Source organism: Podarcis filfolensis (genome assembly GCF_964270895.1).
Source record: "Podarcis filfolensis genome assembly, chromosome: 17".
NCBI classification, from domain to species: Eukaryota; Metazoa; Chordata; class Lepidosauria; order Squamata; family Lacertidae; genus Podarcis; species Podarcis filfolensis.
Genome location: NC_139621.1, coordinates 1984372 through 2002569, shown reverse-complemented (window position 1 = coordinate 2002569; position 18198 = coordinate 1984372). Strand labels below are relative to the sequence as shown.

The 18198-nt window shown below is 44.8% G+C and overlaps 1 protein-coding gene across 11 annotated transcripts; it reads left to right on the top strand.

The window, feature by feature from the left end:
• Window positions 1-2134: 2134 nt before the first annotated feature.
• IKBKG (inhibitor of nuclear factor kappa B kinase regulatory subunit gamma) lies at window positions 2135-18159 on the top strand. Of its 11 annotated transcripts, none has more exons than XM_083592211.1 (15): window positions 2135-2441; window positions 2977-3171; window positions 5559-5767; window positions 5964-6062; window positions 6263-6436; window positions 10258-10319; window positions 12055-12117; window positions 13391-13502; window positions 13616-13734; window positions 14613-14765; window positions 14857-14953; window positions 16084-16233; window positions 16369-16511; window positions 16940-16998; window positions 17405-18159. In XM_083592211.1, exons 2-15 carry the CDS (start codon window positions 2988-2990, stop codon window positions 17560-17562), a joined length of 1782 nt encoding a protein of 593 aa, XP_083448337.1. In that variant the 5' UTR covers window positions 2135-2441; window positions 2977-2987; the 3' UTR covers window positions 17563-18159. The 11 variants fall into 11 exon arrangements, with proteins under 11 accessions (XP_083448337.1, XP_083448338.1, XP_083448340.1 ...); XM_083592212.1 differs by having other exon boundaries at window positions 2944-3171; XM_083592214.1 differs by having other exon boundaries at window positions 2143-2441; window positions 13619-13734.
• The last annotated feature ends 39 nt before the right edge of the window (window positions 18160-18198 follow it).

The window sequence follows — 18198 nt, the reverse complement described above, 5'->3', positions numbered from 1 at the left end:
TCTGCTGGCTGGGGCTGATGAAAGTTGTAGTTCATCATCCCTGGACTCAACACAAGAACACTCACATTTGTTGGCGTGCCTGTGGGTGGTTCTCTAGGAGGGTAATTCATAGTGGAGTGAAACAACAGTTTTGGATAAATTCCAAAATCCAGAGCAGAGCAATTATGTTTATTAGGCCAACAGGAATGTCATAAAATAGTGAGCTAGCTGCTGAGTCTTTTCAGACCTAATAAATTATTTCACTTTCATCATGATGTTATTGTTTGTCATGTGTGGTGTTGAAGACAGATTTCCTCAGGTGGTGCAGAGGCTGTGAACATATTACAATTTACTCTGGTCTGCTCCCATTGCACGTGCATGAAAAAGGTTGTGTAAAAAAGGTAGTGTAGAAAAGTTTGCATAAAAAAGGTTGTGTAACAAGAAAAATGGAGATAGACATAAACACTTTCAGTTTCATTTCTCTCCAGTGAAAACCATTTCCTCCAAGCTACCCTTTGCCTCTGTTCTATCACTATCCCCCCATGGGAGGGGGGCTCCCAATCCCCTGCTGTCAAGCTCAGAGTAACTGCTTTGTTAATCACCTAATACTGGACAGAGCCTTCCAAACTTTTAATGTTGGTGACACACTTTTTAGACATGCATCATTTTGTGGCACAGTGATTCAGTTTTACTAGCAAACCGGAGGTTAAACTAACCCATTTCCAGCCCCAGGAGGAGCACAGGGAGCATTCATGTGACACGCCTACACACTGCAACTGACACACTAACGTGTCACAACACAGTTTGGAAAGCTCTGTTCTATTTACTTTATCCTAAACCTGGGGAAAGGACTGTACAGTAGTTCAGTGGTAGAACATTAAAACCTACTGGGAAGTAAGAACACACAACTGGGATTCAATATGACCTTAACAGATTGGAGAACTAGACCCAAACTAACACAAGGAATTTCAATGTAAGGTTCTGCAATTAGGTAGGAAGAATCAGCTGCACATATATAAGATGGGGCACACTTGGCTTGCCAGTAGTACATGTGATCTAGGGGTCTTAGTAGACTACAAGCTTAACATGAGTCAACAGTGTGGTGCAGCAACAAGAAAAGTGAATGCTATTCTAGGCTGCATCAACCAAAGTATAGTGTTCAGATCAAGGGAAGTAACAGTACCACTCTATTCTGCCATAGTCAGACCGCATCTGGAATACTGTGTCCAGTTCTGGGCACCACAATTTAAGAATGATATTGTCAAGCTGGAACATATGTAGAGGAGGGCAACGTGGATGATCAAGGGTCTGGAAACCAAGCCTTATGAGGAATGGTTGAGGGAGTTGGAGATATTTAGCCTGGACAAGAGGAGACTGAGATGAGATATGATAGCCATCTTCCAAAGATGGAACAAACTTGTTTTCTCCTGCTCCAGAGGGTAGGACTTGAACCAATGGCTTCAAGTTACAAGAAAGGAGATTCCGACTAAACATCAGGAAGAGTTTTCAGACAGTAAGAGCTGTTTGACATTGAACGAGACTCCAAGAGCTGATGGACTTTGCTTCCTTGGCATTTTTAAAGCAGAGGTTGGGTGGCCACCTGTCATGGATGCTTTAGTTGAGATTCCTGCATTGCAGGGGGTAGGACTAGATGACCCTTGGGGTCCCTTCCAACTCTACAGTTCTGATTCTATGAAATCAACAGGATTTTCCTTTGAGAAAACAGTTAGGATTGGGCTATAAAGCTGGAATCCTAAACTTGGGGAAAGGACTGTTCAGCACTTCAGTGGCAGAGCACCTTTTTTGCACACAAAAAACCCTGGTTCAGTTTCCAGCATCTTCAGGTAGGTCTGGGATTGTCCCCATCTGAAAATCTGGAGAGCTGTAGACAGTCGTGATGGCCCAATGGTCAGACTGGTATATGGCAACTTCTGATGCTCCTAACATGCTCACTAGGAAGCAATTGCGCAGTGAGACGTCTGAATAAAACATGCTTAGGACTGCACTGTAACAGCCCAGAGGTTTCACATGTTTACTGAGAAATACATCTGAGTTCAATGGGCTTCTTATGCAGGCTAATCACGCCGGAAGTCCCCGGCAGGGCAGTCTCGCTTCGGAGGGCCTCCGCCCACGTCACTTCCGCCCTGCCCCTCTCCTCCCGACATCCCTTTCGAAGAGGTAAAGCAACAGGCGAACCCGGAAGGAGGAAGCGGGCTCCGAAGCTGAGGCGCGGCTCCTCCCCGCCGCCCCCCCTCCGCCGCCGCCGCTCAAGCCCCGGAGGGTGAACCCGGCCCCCGAAAGAGGCCCGAGGCCTCCGGTGGCCCCGGAGCGGGCGGCCGGCCTGCGGAGCCCCTGGCGGCACCGGTCTCTCCTGCCCGCCCCCCCGTCGCCCAGGCTGATCTCCCGGGAAGGACTTCAGGTCATCCAGCAAGCTTGGGGGCGAGGCGGAGACTTGAACCCAGGTCTGCTGCGTCCCGGCCCCCCCCCCCACCAGGACTGGGCTTGAACCATACGCGCTCACTCTTTGAAACGCAGGACTCCGATTTTCTCTCCCCCACCTCTCCGCCTCTTGGTTAGGCGCTGAAAGGCTGCTTCTCTCTATGGCAGGAGATTTTGCCCTATTTCTAACTATGATAAGCCCAGGCCTGGGCAGCAACATTTTGCGGGTTGGTTTAATTAAATGCTGCTCTATTGCAAAATGAAAATAAAACAAATCTTTCCATATAGAATGCCATGATGTCAAGAAAGAAGTGTTCTAGCGTAGCCTTTTCCCTGGCATACTGATTTTCTGTGTGCAGGGAATGCTTTTGTTTGTTTCTATATATGGAGAAGCATTCAGTTGTATGTGCCTCCACCTACAATGTAAAGTGGTACAGCCCAGGTATAGGCAGCTTATCCCAACAGTTCTTTTATCTCCAGCTGATGACCTGTAGCTCAATAGATTTCTGTATTTGCTTTTTAAAGGTTTCCGTCTTGACCATTCTCTCCACTCCCCAGAACCTATCTGAATGAGTACAGCCCAAGGGGGCTGGAGTTGTGACATGGTACAACCAGGCGGATGCCCGGGTAATGACTGCGGCATGATGGGCGATGATTCCTCTCTGGGCAAAGCTGCCACCATTCACCTTCCAGCTGAGCTGGCAGGTCATGAGGTTGTGCAGCACTTTCTGGCTGAGAACAGAGATCTCAAAGGTGAGGACCTGGTGAACTGAGTTGGTCATGCAGCTCTGCGTAGAAAATAATCAGTTGGATTGTTGAAATGTTCACTTTTTTAATTCCAGCACTCAGTTTGAACTCAGTGCATGATTTCCACCATGAGTATTTCTGTGACTGGGTGCTGTCAGAGTAGGTGGCTCACTTGTTGTTGTTTAGTCGTTTAGTCGTGTCCGACTCTTTGTGACCCCCTGGACCAGAGCACGCCAGGCACTCCTGTCTTCCACTGCCTCCCGCAGTTTGGTCAGATTCATGTTTGTAGCTTCGAGAACACTGTCCAACCATCTCGTCCTCTGTCGTCCCCTTCTCCTTGTGCCCTCCATCTCTCCCAACATCAGGGTCTTTTCCAGGGAGTCTTCTCTTCTCATGAGGTGGCCAAAGTAATTCTAGTGAGGTGGCTCACTAGAATTGTTTAAAGCAGAATTCTGCAACTTAGTGTCCTCCTGATACTTTGGACCCGAACACCCATCATTCTTAACTATTGGCTATGCTGGCAAGGGCTAATGGGAGTTGTAATCCAGCTTCGCAAGGGTACCATGTTTGAAAACACTAGTTTAGATTGATCAGATTCTATATTCTCACTTTTGTTAACTTCAGTAGCACCAGATACATTTGTGAAGTAAAACTCTTGAAGTGGACTTAATGGGATTTGACTCCTGGGAGTGAAACTGATATAGCTAAAGTTTGTTCAGCTTGTTTATTTCATTTCAATACTGGCCAGTAACCAAAATTCTCTGGGCTGTTTACAATAAAATATATACCGTATTTTTCGCCCCATAGGACACACTTTTTCCCCTCCAAAAATGAAGGGGAAATGTATGTGCGTCCTATGGGGCGAATGCAGGCTTTCGCTGAAGCCTGGAGAGCGAGAGGGGTCGGTGCGCACCGACCCCTCTCGCTCTCCAGGCTTCGCGCAGATCTCTGTAAGCCGTGGGAGCCCGCGCCGGGCTCTCGCGGCTTGCGGAGAGTTGCCTGCATGCCGAAGGCTGGGCGCGCTGAGCTGGGCCTGATGGGAGTTAAGAGTCCAACAACACGCAGAGAGGGTACATATTCCCCATCCCTTCTCTGAGTAGTTGCTGTTTTTCCATGCCAGGAAAAGGACTTATTCATGCATTTTGTTTTAAGGTCCAGGTTTAATTTCATTAGAGATTCCAAAAGGTCCTCCATCCCTAAAACCATTTTGGGATATGCAGGAATATCTTTGTAGCTCTTACTTTCCTAGCATGGGTGGTAAAATGTGGTAGAGAAGAGGTGTTTCAGCCACCTTTGGTAGAATCAGTGTCTATAGCGCAGGGACAAACGAGTAAAGTGGGTGGGTGTTGTTAAATCACAACTGATTTGCAGCTGGCAGTAGAAGTATATTAACGCTGATTTTGCTGTGGAACTGGCCTATGAAATACTGTTTATAAAAACAGAAAATAAAAGGCAAGCTAAAAGCAGTGGCTTTTGAATCTAAAGTAACTGAAATCTTGCATACCTAAATTACAGCTGTCTGTTCTTTTTTTAATAATGTTTTTATTTATTTTCATGGTACAGAAGATAAATTTTGAGAAAACAATTGTTACAACAGTAAACAACAAATAACTTGTCCTGACAAAATTACAGACTTTAGTCATGCCTTGTGCTGAAGTTTCATTTGATTACTCTAAGAGATCACATCACATTTTCACATGAGTGCTGGGTGGATTCCTGCCACAGTCTGAACAATTTATGTATTCAATAAATTCTAACCCTTCAGTTCAAAAATATCCTGAGCAAATTTACTTCAGACTGACTTCTTAGTTGTTAGAATGACAGAATAGGTTATTATATACTACTAAAACAGAGATCAGAGAATTCTAGGAGTGTAGACTCTTTTTGCAGAACGGAAGTAAGCAATGGCTTGGTTTACATGTAATGCTATGTAAGCCAAATCACAGTTTAACACAAGTGAGCAAACTCTTCCACTGCTTTGCTCCTCCGTTATTTTGTTGATGCACTGCACCAAGCCATTGTTTGGCTTACTATATTTTCCAAACTTGGGCTCTTGGTTTAGCTTTCCCAAGCAAACCACAAGCTGTCAGCCAAATATGCAATTCTATGATTCTATGTTTCTAACCGTAGGAGAAACCTTAGCTTGGCTCACCTCAGCAGCAAAATGACTGGAGAGGAGCAAAGCAGTCATAGTCTGCAGGCCCTTGGCTTGCTTGCACAAAGCCATGGTGTGGCTCAGCATTGCATGTAACAAGGGCTTTGACAGAAGGCACACCCTTCCTTATGCATCTTCATTCAGTCCCATAAGCAGACGGAATGGAATGATTCCTTTCCTTGTGGAGAAGCAGGCACATTGATCCCACAAACATCCCTTGTCTCTGTTCTGCTGGTAGAAGCTATCCGACAAAGTAACCACATGCTGCGGGAGCGCTACAAGGAGTTCCTGCAATTCCAGGCTTCCCACAAGGAGGAGAAGGAGTTCCTCATGCTCAAGTTCCAGGAAGCCCGACTTGTGGTGGAAAAGCTGCACTTAGAACGCACAGGGCTGAAAAAGCAGTTGGAGCAGGCTGTCCAGGAACTGGAGCGACTGAAGGAGCAACCGGTAAGAGGGAGGGCTGAAGTGTTGAGGTGGGGGCGGGCTCCCTTCAATGCCTCTCTCCCATGCTTCTGTTTAAGGGCAGCTCCTCTGGCAAAGAAGCTGTGTGTGTTGACATCATGGACAGAGGAGAACCAGGAAAAGCAGTGAAACAATTTTAGTTATTTTATGTGTATCAGATTTTTTGCTTTCCTGCTCACAGACAGTATCTCAGCCATTTCCCAAAGAGAAAGAGACCTCTGGAGCACAAGAGGAGCCAGACACTGTAACTCTTACTCAAGGAGAAGCTCTACTTGCTCTGGTAAGGAGAAGCATTGTGTAGCTTGGTGAGTGGGTGTAGTCTGAGCTTGTCCCGAAGAAATAATACAAGTCACAGCTATCAAAGCTACACACACGTTCTTATCTTGTAGATTGTGCTGGGAGGGTTGGACATTGGATCACAATGGTTGATGTGTTGTAAATTTTCAGTCGTGGTTATGCACTTTCCTCTCCCTTTTCCAGGTCCCTGAGATGCCACAGCAGAAAAGAGAGAGGCTGGAGGAGGATTTGAAGGAGCTCCAGGAAGCCAACCAGGTCTTGCAGAAAGACAAGCTGGCATTGCAGGCTGAGATCTGTGCACTGCAACAAGCAGTGAAGGGCACCTCGCCCACAGAAAAGCCTGCAGTAAAGATGAAGGTGAGAGTTGGTGGGGGAAACAACAGAACATGTGAAAGGGTCACGGGTAGGCAATGGAGACAAAGCTCCTATGGAGTTTAGAATAGGGGTGTAACTGTTTGCCTGCAATCCTTCCGTTCTCACCTGCAACCCTGGCACTCCCTTCTTAGGGTCTTTCAACATTGAGAATTGGGCCGTTGAGGCTTAACAAAGATAGATTGAAAATAAATTTTATTGTATAAAAAGGAAATTAGCATACTTATTAATGTTGTTGAACAGAATCAATAAACAATATATTGATGGTAGGCTAAGTTTAAAGCCACTACAAATAGTAAGAACTATTTGTCTTCAGAAACATGCCTTGGAACACATGAAAAACCAGGATGCAGTGCAACTGGTCAGCCTAATAGTGGAGGGAGAAAGATGTTTGGCTGAATGAAGGGAAGGGGATGATCTGGCTCAAGGGGTGAAGGTGGTAAGAGAAGGGAAAGGGATACTCATGAGAGCTTTTAGAAAGGAAAGGGGACATTGTCAAGAGGAGGAAATGAGTTTGGACCGTGATTAAGTGAAGCTCTGGGAAAGTTTTTAAAGTATGAATTGAAAGTGGATGGGGGACTTTGGGGCAATGGCTGAGAGTAAAGATTCCATTCTTGCAGTGGGTGGCTATGGGAAGGAGAATATGAGATTCTGAGGAGAAAAAGCAACAGAAGAAAAGAGCAGTGCAAGGGGACGAAGGAAAGTACAGTGGTACCTCGGTTTACAAACTTAATCCGTTCCGGACGTTCTTAAACCAAAACTGTTCTTAAACTGAGGCACGCTTTCCTTAATGAGACCTGCTGCTGCCAGTGCCCTTCCACCATTCAGCTTCCGTTCTTAGACCGAGATAAAGTTATCAAACCAAGACACTATTTCCGGTTTTGCGGAGTTTGTAGACCAAATTGTTCTTAAACTGGACTGTTCTTAAACCGAGGTACCGCTGTAGATCTCTCCAAGAAACAGGGATCTGATTGGGCTCAAAAGTAGGAAATAGGAGAAGAGTAAAGAGTAAAGGTTTGGGCAGCTGATGGGCTTTCTGAGAGAAAGGGGGACAGTATTTGTCCTTAGTTCTGTGAGGTGGCTGCTTGATGTATTGGAGTTGAGGAAGGAGAAGGGTAGACGAAAGTCTACAGGAGAGTTCCTGGACAGGAAAATGATGTCCCTTTGGGATCCAAAAGATTCCTTAGCAACAAGGAATCTTTTGGATCCCAAAGGGACATCCCAGAGGTGAAAAGCATTTCCTTTTGAAACTCATTGGCCTTAAAAAAAAGAAGAAGAGTGGCAGTGATTGGGAGCGAAGAGTTTTTAAATGGTGATAACCAGGAAGTGGTCTTCCTAAACTTTGGAGAATTGGCTTCCAAAAATGCATTGTTCTTCTACTGTGCCAAGTGAAGGAGAGATGGGTAGCATAGCTCTTGGGCTCTTCTGGCAGAAGCCTCAGGCTATTGAAACCTCTTGATTTTAAATATTAATTAATTTTCCATACCACCCTACATCTGACTATCACTGGACAGTTTACAATATAAGAACACAGAAATACCTTCAATAGTAACAAATAAACTACCCCCCCAGGTTAAAAGGCCTTGGATTTTTAATTTTCCAAAAGGAGAAGGCAAATGTTTTCGCCTGGTGCCAAAAGATATGTAGCAAAAGTGTCAGGTGAGCCTCCCTAGGGAGAGCATCCCACAAGCAGGAGCCACCACAGAAAAGGCCCACTTTTGTGTTGCTACCCTCAGGACCCCTCATGGAGGAGGCACATGAAGTTCATATGGGGAGAGTCAGTCCTTGAGGTATTGCGGTCCTAAGCCATTTAAGGCTTTATAGGTCAAAAACAGCAGTTTGAATTGGGCCCGGAAACTAATTGGCAGCCAGTGCAGTTGGGGCATGATTGGAGTTACCATATTGGCCTGAATATAAGCCGCACCCGCAAATAAGCCACACCTTTAAAATTCAAGAAAAAAATAAAAAAGGCAATACCCAAATATAAGCCGCCCTCTTAAAATTCTGTAGGCACTCACATCTGTTCCGTTTTACCATATGTCTCTTTCAGCAGCCATATTATAAAAGCCAATTTTCATAAGGTCGCAAGTTTAAACCGCACTCTAACTTTTCACGGTTGGAAATTGAAAAAAAAAAAGTGTGGCTTATATTCGGGCCAATATGGTATATACTTAAACCTTCTTGCCCCAGTGAGCAACCTGGGTGCTGAATTCTACACCACTTGAAGTTTCCAAATTGTCTGCAGATTATTATAAACTCTAATAATCTAGTTTACTAGAGCAAAACAACCAAAGTTAGGATAGTGACCTGAAACACAGGCCCAAATGAGGGTCTGAGTGAGTGATTTGATGCAGGGAAATATACTGGAAAACATCCATGTCCCTGCACTGACATCTGCATGCAGATCTAGCAATCATAAGAATCAGTGTTTTCTGACAAACGGTAAATCCAGTTGTGGCAGAAACTTCTGCTGCCCCAGTGGGAATCCACAATTACCAAGCTCAAAGTCAGCGGTCAGCAAACTTTTTCAGCAGGGGGCCGGTCCACCGTCCCTCAGACCTTGTGGGGGGCCGGACTATACTTTGGGGGGGGGAATGAACTAATTCCTATGCCCCCGAGATACATTGTAAATAAAAGCACACATTCTGCTCACGTAAAAGCACCAGGCAGGCCCCACAAATAACCCAGAGATGCATTTTAAATAAAAGGACACATTCTACTCCTGTAAAAACACACTGATTCCTGGACCGTCCACGGATTTAGAAGGCGATTGGGCTGGATCCAGTCCCCAGGCCTTAGTTTGCCTACCCATGCTCTAAGTCCACGTGACGTCCTGACACAATGGATACAGCAGCAGAGAAGCTCCAGGACCACCCACAGTATAAGAACTGTGGCTACTTGTCAACTTGTTTAGCAATCAAACAGATGTCAGTTAGGCACATCCTCTCCTTCCACCAGCACTGTCCTGGTAGGGATGCAGGTGGGCCACCAGCTGAAGCTGATGGAAAGCCCTCTGCACCACTAAGCCCACCTGAGCCTCAGGCGACAGCAAAGGATCCAGAAGTACCCCCTGCTCCTTCTGAGGAGTGTGACCCCATCAAGAGCAGGCCACCTCCCAGCCATCTGGTCTAGGGAACCGCCCTCTAACAGTGCCACAGTCTGATCTGGATTGAGCTTCAGTTTGATTAGCTATTGTGGGGTGAGAGAAGGAAGAATTGGCATTTTAGGTGATCATTTCTTGGCTTAACACTAACAGGTGTCTGGTGAAAAGTACAACTGATAAGGGATGAAGGCAAAGATTACAGTGAAGGGGATGGCAGTTAGCAGGACACATTGCAACTCAGCTTGCTTATACAGTGGTGCCTCGCAAGACGAAATTAATCCGTTCCGCGAGTCTCTTCGTCTTGCGGTTTTTTCGTCTTGTGAAGCACGGCTATTAGCGGCTTAGCAGCTATTAGCGGCTTAGTGGCTTTAAGAAAAAGGAAACAAACTCGCAAGAACTCGCAAGACGTTTCGTCTTGCGAAGCAAGCCCATAGGGAAAATCGTCTTGCGAAGCGACGCAAAAACTGAAAAACCCTTTCGACTTGCGCATTTTTCGTTTTGCGAGGCATTCGTCTGGCAGGGCACCACTGTATATGCCTTGTGAGAGTTACAATAAAGGAATCTCTGTTCTTGTCTCTCCCAGCCAAAACAAAAAAATCCTTCTCAGATACAGGCTATCATTCTTAAAGCAAAATCTGGATTTTGGGGTGTTCCATAACATATTGAATCTGGTAAAGATTAACTTATCTGGTTACCTTTCCAGGAGAATGGAGTTGCAGAAGAACAACCTGTGGAATTGGAATCCTTGCAGGGCTCAGGGGCCAGGTAAGAGCCCCCTAGCATGGAGAAACCAAGAGAATGGTCCTTGGGAAGCCAGACCATATGTGCACCTATTTATTTTATGTTATCAAATTTATAATAACAGACTTATACACTGCCTTTTAGTCAAGTGGCCCAGGTAGTTACAATAAAATATTAAAAACATTACAAAATAACTAACACCGAAAATAGCCAAAGGAGCACATTTGTAAAATCAGCATAATCTCATATGAACCCGAATAAAACAGATCAACAAACGTTTAAAAGTCTGGGGAAATAAAAAGGTGTTTCTGGCACTAGGCTAAGACAACAAGATAATGCCTGCCAGGCAAGCCTTTCTAGGGACAGCGCCTCCAAAGCAGGCTGCCAGCCCAGGGTCTTTCCCCCAGTAAACATCTGTAATGTCTTAGAATGGTTGGGGGAACCTGGAGGGGCACCTGGTGATCTCATGGGATGCTCCTGTTCATATGCCTGGAGTTCATTTCAGGATCCTTCCAGGTTGCAGGCTTTTGTCTAGTGGTACACGGTACCCATAACTGACTGTTAGATAAGAAAAAATGAAAGAAGCAAGCCCAGCTTTTTCACCAGGTACAGTGGAACCTCAGTTGTTGAACGTAATCCATCCTGGAGGATCGTTCGACTTCCGAAATCTTCAACAACTGAGGCACAATTGCTGGTCAGCAATTTCCTTTTAAAAAAGGGAGAAACACGTCTTGGAAGCCATTCAACTTCCGAGGCGTGTTTGAAATCAAAGCATTCAAGAGAAGAGTTGGTAGAAGAAGATTGGAAGAAATTTAAAGATTATCTACAGAAATATTGTAACATTAAGGAATGTTAGAGGGGTGTTGGAATGAAGTTATGTGGTTTCAGCAGTAATGTTACAAAGGGGTATGTAAAAATGGATTTATTAAGATAAACTATTAAGATAAAGGAAAAAATGGTAAGGATTTGCTGAAACAACTATTGAACTAGAATACAAAGAAGGGAGGTGTGAGGAGGTCAGGGAAACAAGCAAATGAAAGATAAGACATGGAAGGATTGACTTGTTTTTAATTGGTTTTACTTCTTTGTATTTTGTATTTTTTAATTTTTTCTTATTCTTTTTTTGTTTTGTTATTTTTTTGTCATTTTTGTGATTGTTTGAAACTCTAATAAATATTATTTTAAAAAAAGAAAAGAAATCAAAGCATTCACTTCCGGGTTGTCAGTGTTCAGGTTCCAAATTGTTCAGCTTCTGAAGCGTTCAGCAACTGACGTTCCACTATAGAATTCAGTCACCTAGGCAGTTAGACTGAAACCCAGCATAGTTGTACTTTTGTACCAATAACCTATTGCAGAGCTTTCCAGACTTTTCATGCTGGTGACACACTTTTTAGACATGCATCATTTCGTGACACAGTAATTCAGTTTTACTAGCAAACCAGAGGTTAAACTAACCCCTTTCCAGCCCTGGGAGGAGCGTGGGGAACGCTCGTGTGACACACACTGCAGCCGACAGTGATCACAGCCGAATGTGATTGCCAGCCTTAGTCTCAGAAATCTCATTCTGCACAAAACTCTGGAGTTACCAAAGCCCAGCTTGGCATATGACTTAATGTCAAAGCCAAGACTTAGTGGGCTGGTGTTCTGTGGCTAGAGATTTGAGAGTGTTTGCAACTGGCTGAGAGTTGATGCTGCAAATTAGGTTGTGGGTTTTTTTTTTTTTGCAAACTCACAGTGCATTACCTTTCTTTCTTTACAGAAATAGTTCTGGTCAGGACCAGGCTGAAGAGCTATGCAAGAGGCTGAAGGAGGTAGAGGATGAGTAAGTTCATGATAATATGCTTATACTTTCTCAGGTATGTCCAGCCAGGCAGGCAGAATGTTGGAAGACATCTAGGGAGTGAAACTTACAGATGTTGGCAGGTAGTGTGTTTTGAGGAGGGGAGAGCCCATAAAGGAGATGTCCATGAATCCAGCTGTTAGTTAGTACAATGAGAGGAAGTCACAGCTGGGGCTATGCAAAAGTCATTTGGCAGGATTTGATCCAGGGAAGCCTCCTTCCACTAAATGAGGCCAAGTGCCCGCCATTTATGTGGCCTGGTCCCTGAAGCAGGTAGGAGGAGTAACTCAATATTGGTTAATCCCTGCCATTTAAGGAGAATGGGCAGAATCCATGTGGCCAGGAAATTGAGGATGGGATGGTAAAATGGTTACTTCTGAGCCAGAAGCCACTGGAAAGTTATTAGCAGTTACTGAGGTGGTAAACTTGCATTTGAGCTGCACCAGCTCACACTGCATGTATGGATTTCATATAATGAAATGCTCATTATATGAACCTACCGTCAGGAAGAGGACTTGGCTAGAATTTCTCTTTGTGATACAGTATTTTCTCTGTGCTGTACATTTATGGAGGAGTGTGCATTCTTGAGTCCCCACCTATAGTGTGAGGTGGTGCAACCAAGACCCAGGATTATTACCTCAGTGAGGAAAATATTTTAGAGCAGGGCTGCTGGAATCTCTGGCCTCCCAGGGGTTGTTGGATTACAGTTCCCATCATCCCTGATCATTGGCTTTGCTGGCTGGAGCTGTTGGGCGTCAAACAATACTTTGAGGGATAAAGGTTTCCCATCAGTGCTTCAGAGTGCGTGTGCATTAACAGAATCATCAGGTCATGACAGAATCATACTTTCCCCCTCCTCCCCAACCTTGTGTAAGGACTGTCAGTGGAAGCATGAAGACAATAGCAATTTAAATCTTGGGGGCTGAAGAATGGCAGGTGAAAGGGTAGCAAATGTATAGTATTTGCAACACCCAAAGCAATGGAAGGTTTTGGAGTATGGAGTGTTGAGGTGGATGCTACTATCCCTCAGAATAATGAGCATTATTGGGTAAATCCTAGGATGAATGTCCTATCCACAAACAACCCCTCCTCCCCCAGTGTAGCTTTGGTAGATCATAACTAGTATATTTTGGACAGGACATCAAGGGTTTGCTACTGAGTGATGGAACCTGTAGTGGCTAGTACTGAAGTAGAGTAGAGGACATGCTATCTTGTGAAGTTCAACAGCCGCACATTTTATCATTCCCACCCCCAGGAGTTCAGCCCTTCGTCAAGAGCTGGCATCAGCCAGAGAGGAGCTCGTGCGTCTGGCAGCATGGGAGCACGAGACCCAGCAGCAGCTACAAACACTGAGCAAGCAGTTGGAGGTGAATTGTCACTCTAGTATGAAAATCTTGTTCCCACAAGCTTCAGAGGTTCCTGTCTGTCCCACTTCACAGGTACTGACTGACCTGTGATCTGTCTCCCACTCTCATTACAGCAGGCTGGGGAGGACAAGGCCTCAGTAAAGGCTCAGGTGACTTCCTTGTTGGGGGAGTTGCAGGAGAGCCAAAGTCGCCTGGAAACCTGCACACAGGAAAAGAAAGAGCTGGAGGAGAGGTGAGTCACGCAGGAGACTTGTGTGGTCAGGCTGTGTGGTTGGCAAGTGGCTGGAGGGAGGCCTTTTTGCCTGCAGTGATGCAGACATTATGAAACAATGAGCTGGGCCTGCTCTGTGGGACAGGGAGATTGGCTCCACTGTCTTTCCCCTCCAAGCATACTGACCTCAAACTGGAAGAGATCATGTGACGTCCTTTGTGCAGCAGGGGTCTGGATGTGTCCTGTACCTGGCGCCTTAAATCTGGAACAGCCACATTTGCTTGATTAGCTCATGCCTCTGTGAAAAACACTAGGTGTTTTGAATACCAAAATCAAGACCCAGTCTCAGAAAAATATAGGAGACAGCTTTGATCCATTAGAACTGGCAGCCCATTAGAGAGGAAGCCTTTTTTTTTTCTTCCAGTGGTTAGGTGTCAAACCAAAAAGCAAGTTGGGAACTGCTGCTGGCCTTCCATGTGCTTTCTCACAGTGTATGGGATCACAAAAATAATGACAAAAAATGTTGAAGAGCTGGGGATGCTGCTTTGATATTTTCACCTCTGTCACTTGCCTTGGTGAAGAGGTCGGCAGGTTGCTTCTTCAGGAATGCAAGCAGCTATGATGGAAAGGTCAGAGAGAACCCCACCCTCAGTTACATGCACATCCTCAACAGTGGCCCACTTTCCATGTGAAGCCACAGAAGAGGATGACAGCACCGAGTGTTACGATGAAGAAGATTCAAGGAGTTGCGTAGAAAACCTATTGAATCAAACAATGCTGGATCTAGTGCTGTCATGGTACATATTTTCTGGGGTGAAAAGGCAAGGGTAATTCTGTCTACCCAGGAAATCTTGGCTAGCAGGTAAAGAGCTGTATTTGTCTTTTCTGCTGTGCTACAGGGTCCGTGCAGCTGGCGAAAGACTCCAACATCTTGAAAAGGAGGCTGAAGCCCGCACCAAACAGCACAGTGTGCAAGTCGATCAGTTGCGCCTGCAGGTGCAAAATCTAGAAAGCGCCTTGCGAGTGGAGCGGCAGAGCGCCACAGAGGAAAAGTGAGTGAGAGGATGGGAGAGGCAAGAGCCTGGGGGATTTAGCCCTGTGGCAAGTACCTATAAACTGATCTATTCCCTCTCTCCTCTATAGGAGAAAATTAGCTCAGCTGCAGGTGGCCTATCACCAGCTCTTCCAGGAGTATGACTCTCATATCAAAGCCAGTCTAGAAAATGAGAAGTGGAGCCAGGTGGGAGAAATGATGCTTTGTAATGAAAACCTTAATTCTATAAAGGGTCCCTTTTCCACTTTGTCTTGGTGGGGGCGGGGAGGTAGATTGAGATGTCATGCTTCATTTTCCCTCTAGCAACATGCAGCACCTGATACTTTTTAGAGCTGCCCCATTTCTTCCAACCCATCAGAGTTCCGGTTTTCTCATTTTTCCTGGCATTTGTAAAGCATTTGCCCCCCATTCCTGTGTTGGGGTGGCTAATACATGACCACAGACCATATCTAGTCCCTTAAAATAAGTTTAATAATGATGACGGTTCCCATGTGTCCCATGCCAAAAGTTGCTTTAGGGCCCCCAGCCCCTCAAATCTGTCCCTTAAAAAAAAAATATTATACTGATAATTCCTGTTTATCATTTGCAATAAAGAAATTTGTGCCCAAAGTTGGTTTTAATTCTTAAAAAATACTGACAATTCCTATGCTCTGATGCCAAAAGCGCCCCAATTGCTTTTTTAAACTTTAAAAAGAAAACAGGTGGCAAGCCTCATGTCAAATGATCATCGTACCCTTATTAAATTTAGTAATAATGAGTGACAAAAATAGTTTAAAATGGGTGTCATTTATTGAGGGGTCTTTTGGAAGGCTTACCTTCTTTTGCAACAACTTTACACTTCAGCCTTGGCTCCTAGAGGGTTGGTCATTGTGGCCCTGGGCCTGAAAAACTTTAGCCACCCTTGTTCTATATAGTTTAAAAAGGTTTGGAAGGGGCAGTATTTTATTTGATAAAATAGTAATAAGAATAATTTCCTAGTTGTATGGCTTGTGGCAGAGTGGGTTCTCCAGGTACAAAAACAAAAAGGTATGTGTGTGTATATATTGTGTTTATGTATCAGTCACACTAAAGTCAGAAAGAAATTTACAGTATTTCCAAAGTAACTATAGTGGTCTGTTGTACTAAATATAAATGCATACCCTTTGTATACCTTTTTTAAGAGTAATCCCAACAAACTTAATAGACTTTAGTCATGTTAAAAATCAAAACAGGGCAGTCTTAGCCTGATTTAATTAATTTAGAACCATTGGCATGCAGTCCCCAGCAGAAAGTTGCCTACAGTGCTGTAGCATTATTGAACTCTGTCCCCTCCTCAGGGTTTGGATGTGCGGGCTGCTGAATTGTCTGAGCAATTACAGCAGGCTGAAGAGGCTCTGGTGGCCAAGCAGGAACTGATTGACAAGCTGAAGGAGGAGGCCGAGCAGCACAAGGCTATCATGGAGACTGTGCCAGTGCTCAAGGCACAGGTGAGTAGGGAATTAAGTTTGCCATGGGGAAGTAGCCATGCTGGAAAAGGGATTGGTGTGTATGTTTGTGGCAACCTGGGGAATGTGAGTAGTGCAGTAAGAGGTAAAGTAGCTGTCACCCTACTTTTTATTCAGGCCGATATCTACAAGACAGACTTCTTGGCAGAGCGTCATGCTCGGGAAAAACTACATGAACAGCGAGAGGCCCTGCTGGAGCAAGTTGCTCAACTGCAGAGAGATTATGAAAAGCTGCAAGCAGAATCTGAGGGAGTCAGACGGTGAGTAGGGGATGGATGAAAACACTGACACACCTAGAATGTAGTAGTTTGTCCACATCAGCTGTGGTGTTGGTATCTGTGTTAAGCTTCTTTTGATTTTAGGCAAGGTATGAAAGTGGTCTGTAGCCAAAGGCAACGAACCTTATACAGTGGTCCCTTGGGTTAAGTACTTAATTCGTTCCGGAGGTCTGTACTTAACCTGAAGCACCACTTTAGCTAATGGGGCCTCCTGCTGCCGCCGTGCCACCAGAGCACGATTTCTGTTCTCATCCTGAAGCAAAGTTCTTAACCCGAGGTACTATTTCTGGGTTAGCGGAGTCTAACCTGAAGCGTCTGTAACCCGAGGTACCACTGTACGTCTTTCACTTTTCCTGGGAAAGGGTTAGTATTACAAATAAACTGAATTGTGGTTATCTCTCCCTAAACAGTTCTCTGATGGAAGAGATGAGGAATCGCCATTCAGAAATGCGGCCACAACCTCAGCCAGGTGTGTTTTAGTGTTGCTTATCCTTAAGAGAAAAAAAATCAGTTCACACACAAGCATACTGCTTATGTTATTTCTAATCAATTTGGCATGTTTTAAGAATTCCTTTAAAAAAACCAAAAACTTTATTGCCTGCCTTTATTTATTGCTGGTTAACCATTCTGGCATCTTGAACCTGCTGTCATCTTTCCACAAGTGTGGCATATATTCCTCCCAAGCATCTAGTATTGTGGTTTTTAAATATACTCCAAGCATCCTGAAGAGATTTGTCCCTCTTGATTCCCTCTTCTGCTTTCTTGAAGGAACTTACAGCTATGAGAACAAATGTGAAGTGTTGTCATCACTGCTAGCATGAGGGAGTAAATATACTGGTGCATGCAGATTGACTGTACTTTTCTTGTCCTTCCAGGTTTCCCGAGGGGTCCTGCCCCATTCCACCCTCAGCTTCTAACAGTGAGAAGACAAAGCCTTGCTGAAGAACCAATTGAGTTCTCTTGTCCCAAGTGCCAGTACAGGGCTCCAGACATGGACACTCTACAAATCCACGTCATGGACTGTATCCAGTGACACTGATTGAGGAAGGGAATGAGTGTTCCATTCTGTGGTATCATTTTGTTGCCTTAAGCCAAACCAGCAGTACAGCTAAGAGTTTACCTTGGAGCAAAGATCATTGACTGTTTCCTCCCTACCTGTATGTCATTAACTTTTTTCCTTCTATGAAAATGGTAAAGCCTGCTGCTGTCCTCCTTCAAAGCCTGGCTACCATAGCCATGGGGTTTTCACTGTTTTAGGTTTGTGTGAAATAATGTGTTTGATCTACTGTATGTCAAGAGGATTCAGCCACCCCTTTAACATAACAAACAATACATATCTCGGTAGCTCTTTTAAGGGTGCTTCTCCATGAAGACTACTCATTCTTGCTTTCTCTAAGTGCCTCCCAAGATACAGGAAGAATCCTCCAAGCTGTGCCTTACACATTTCCTTAGCCAAGCTGTGATGAGGAAGCCCATGCAATAGAGAAAGAGAATAGTTTATTTCTTTTGCTTTCCAAGAGGTATGCCCAGTTGAAACTGCTTATTGGGGTTAGTTACCAGTATTTCTACAGTATGAAGAGTCACCATACGACTCCTACTTTCTCTAAAGTCTAAGTAAAGTTCAAGATCAGCAATGACTTCTCTACTTATACCCGGCATATTCCCTCCT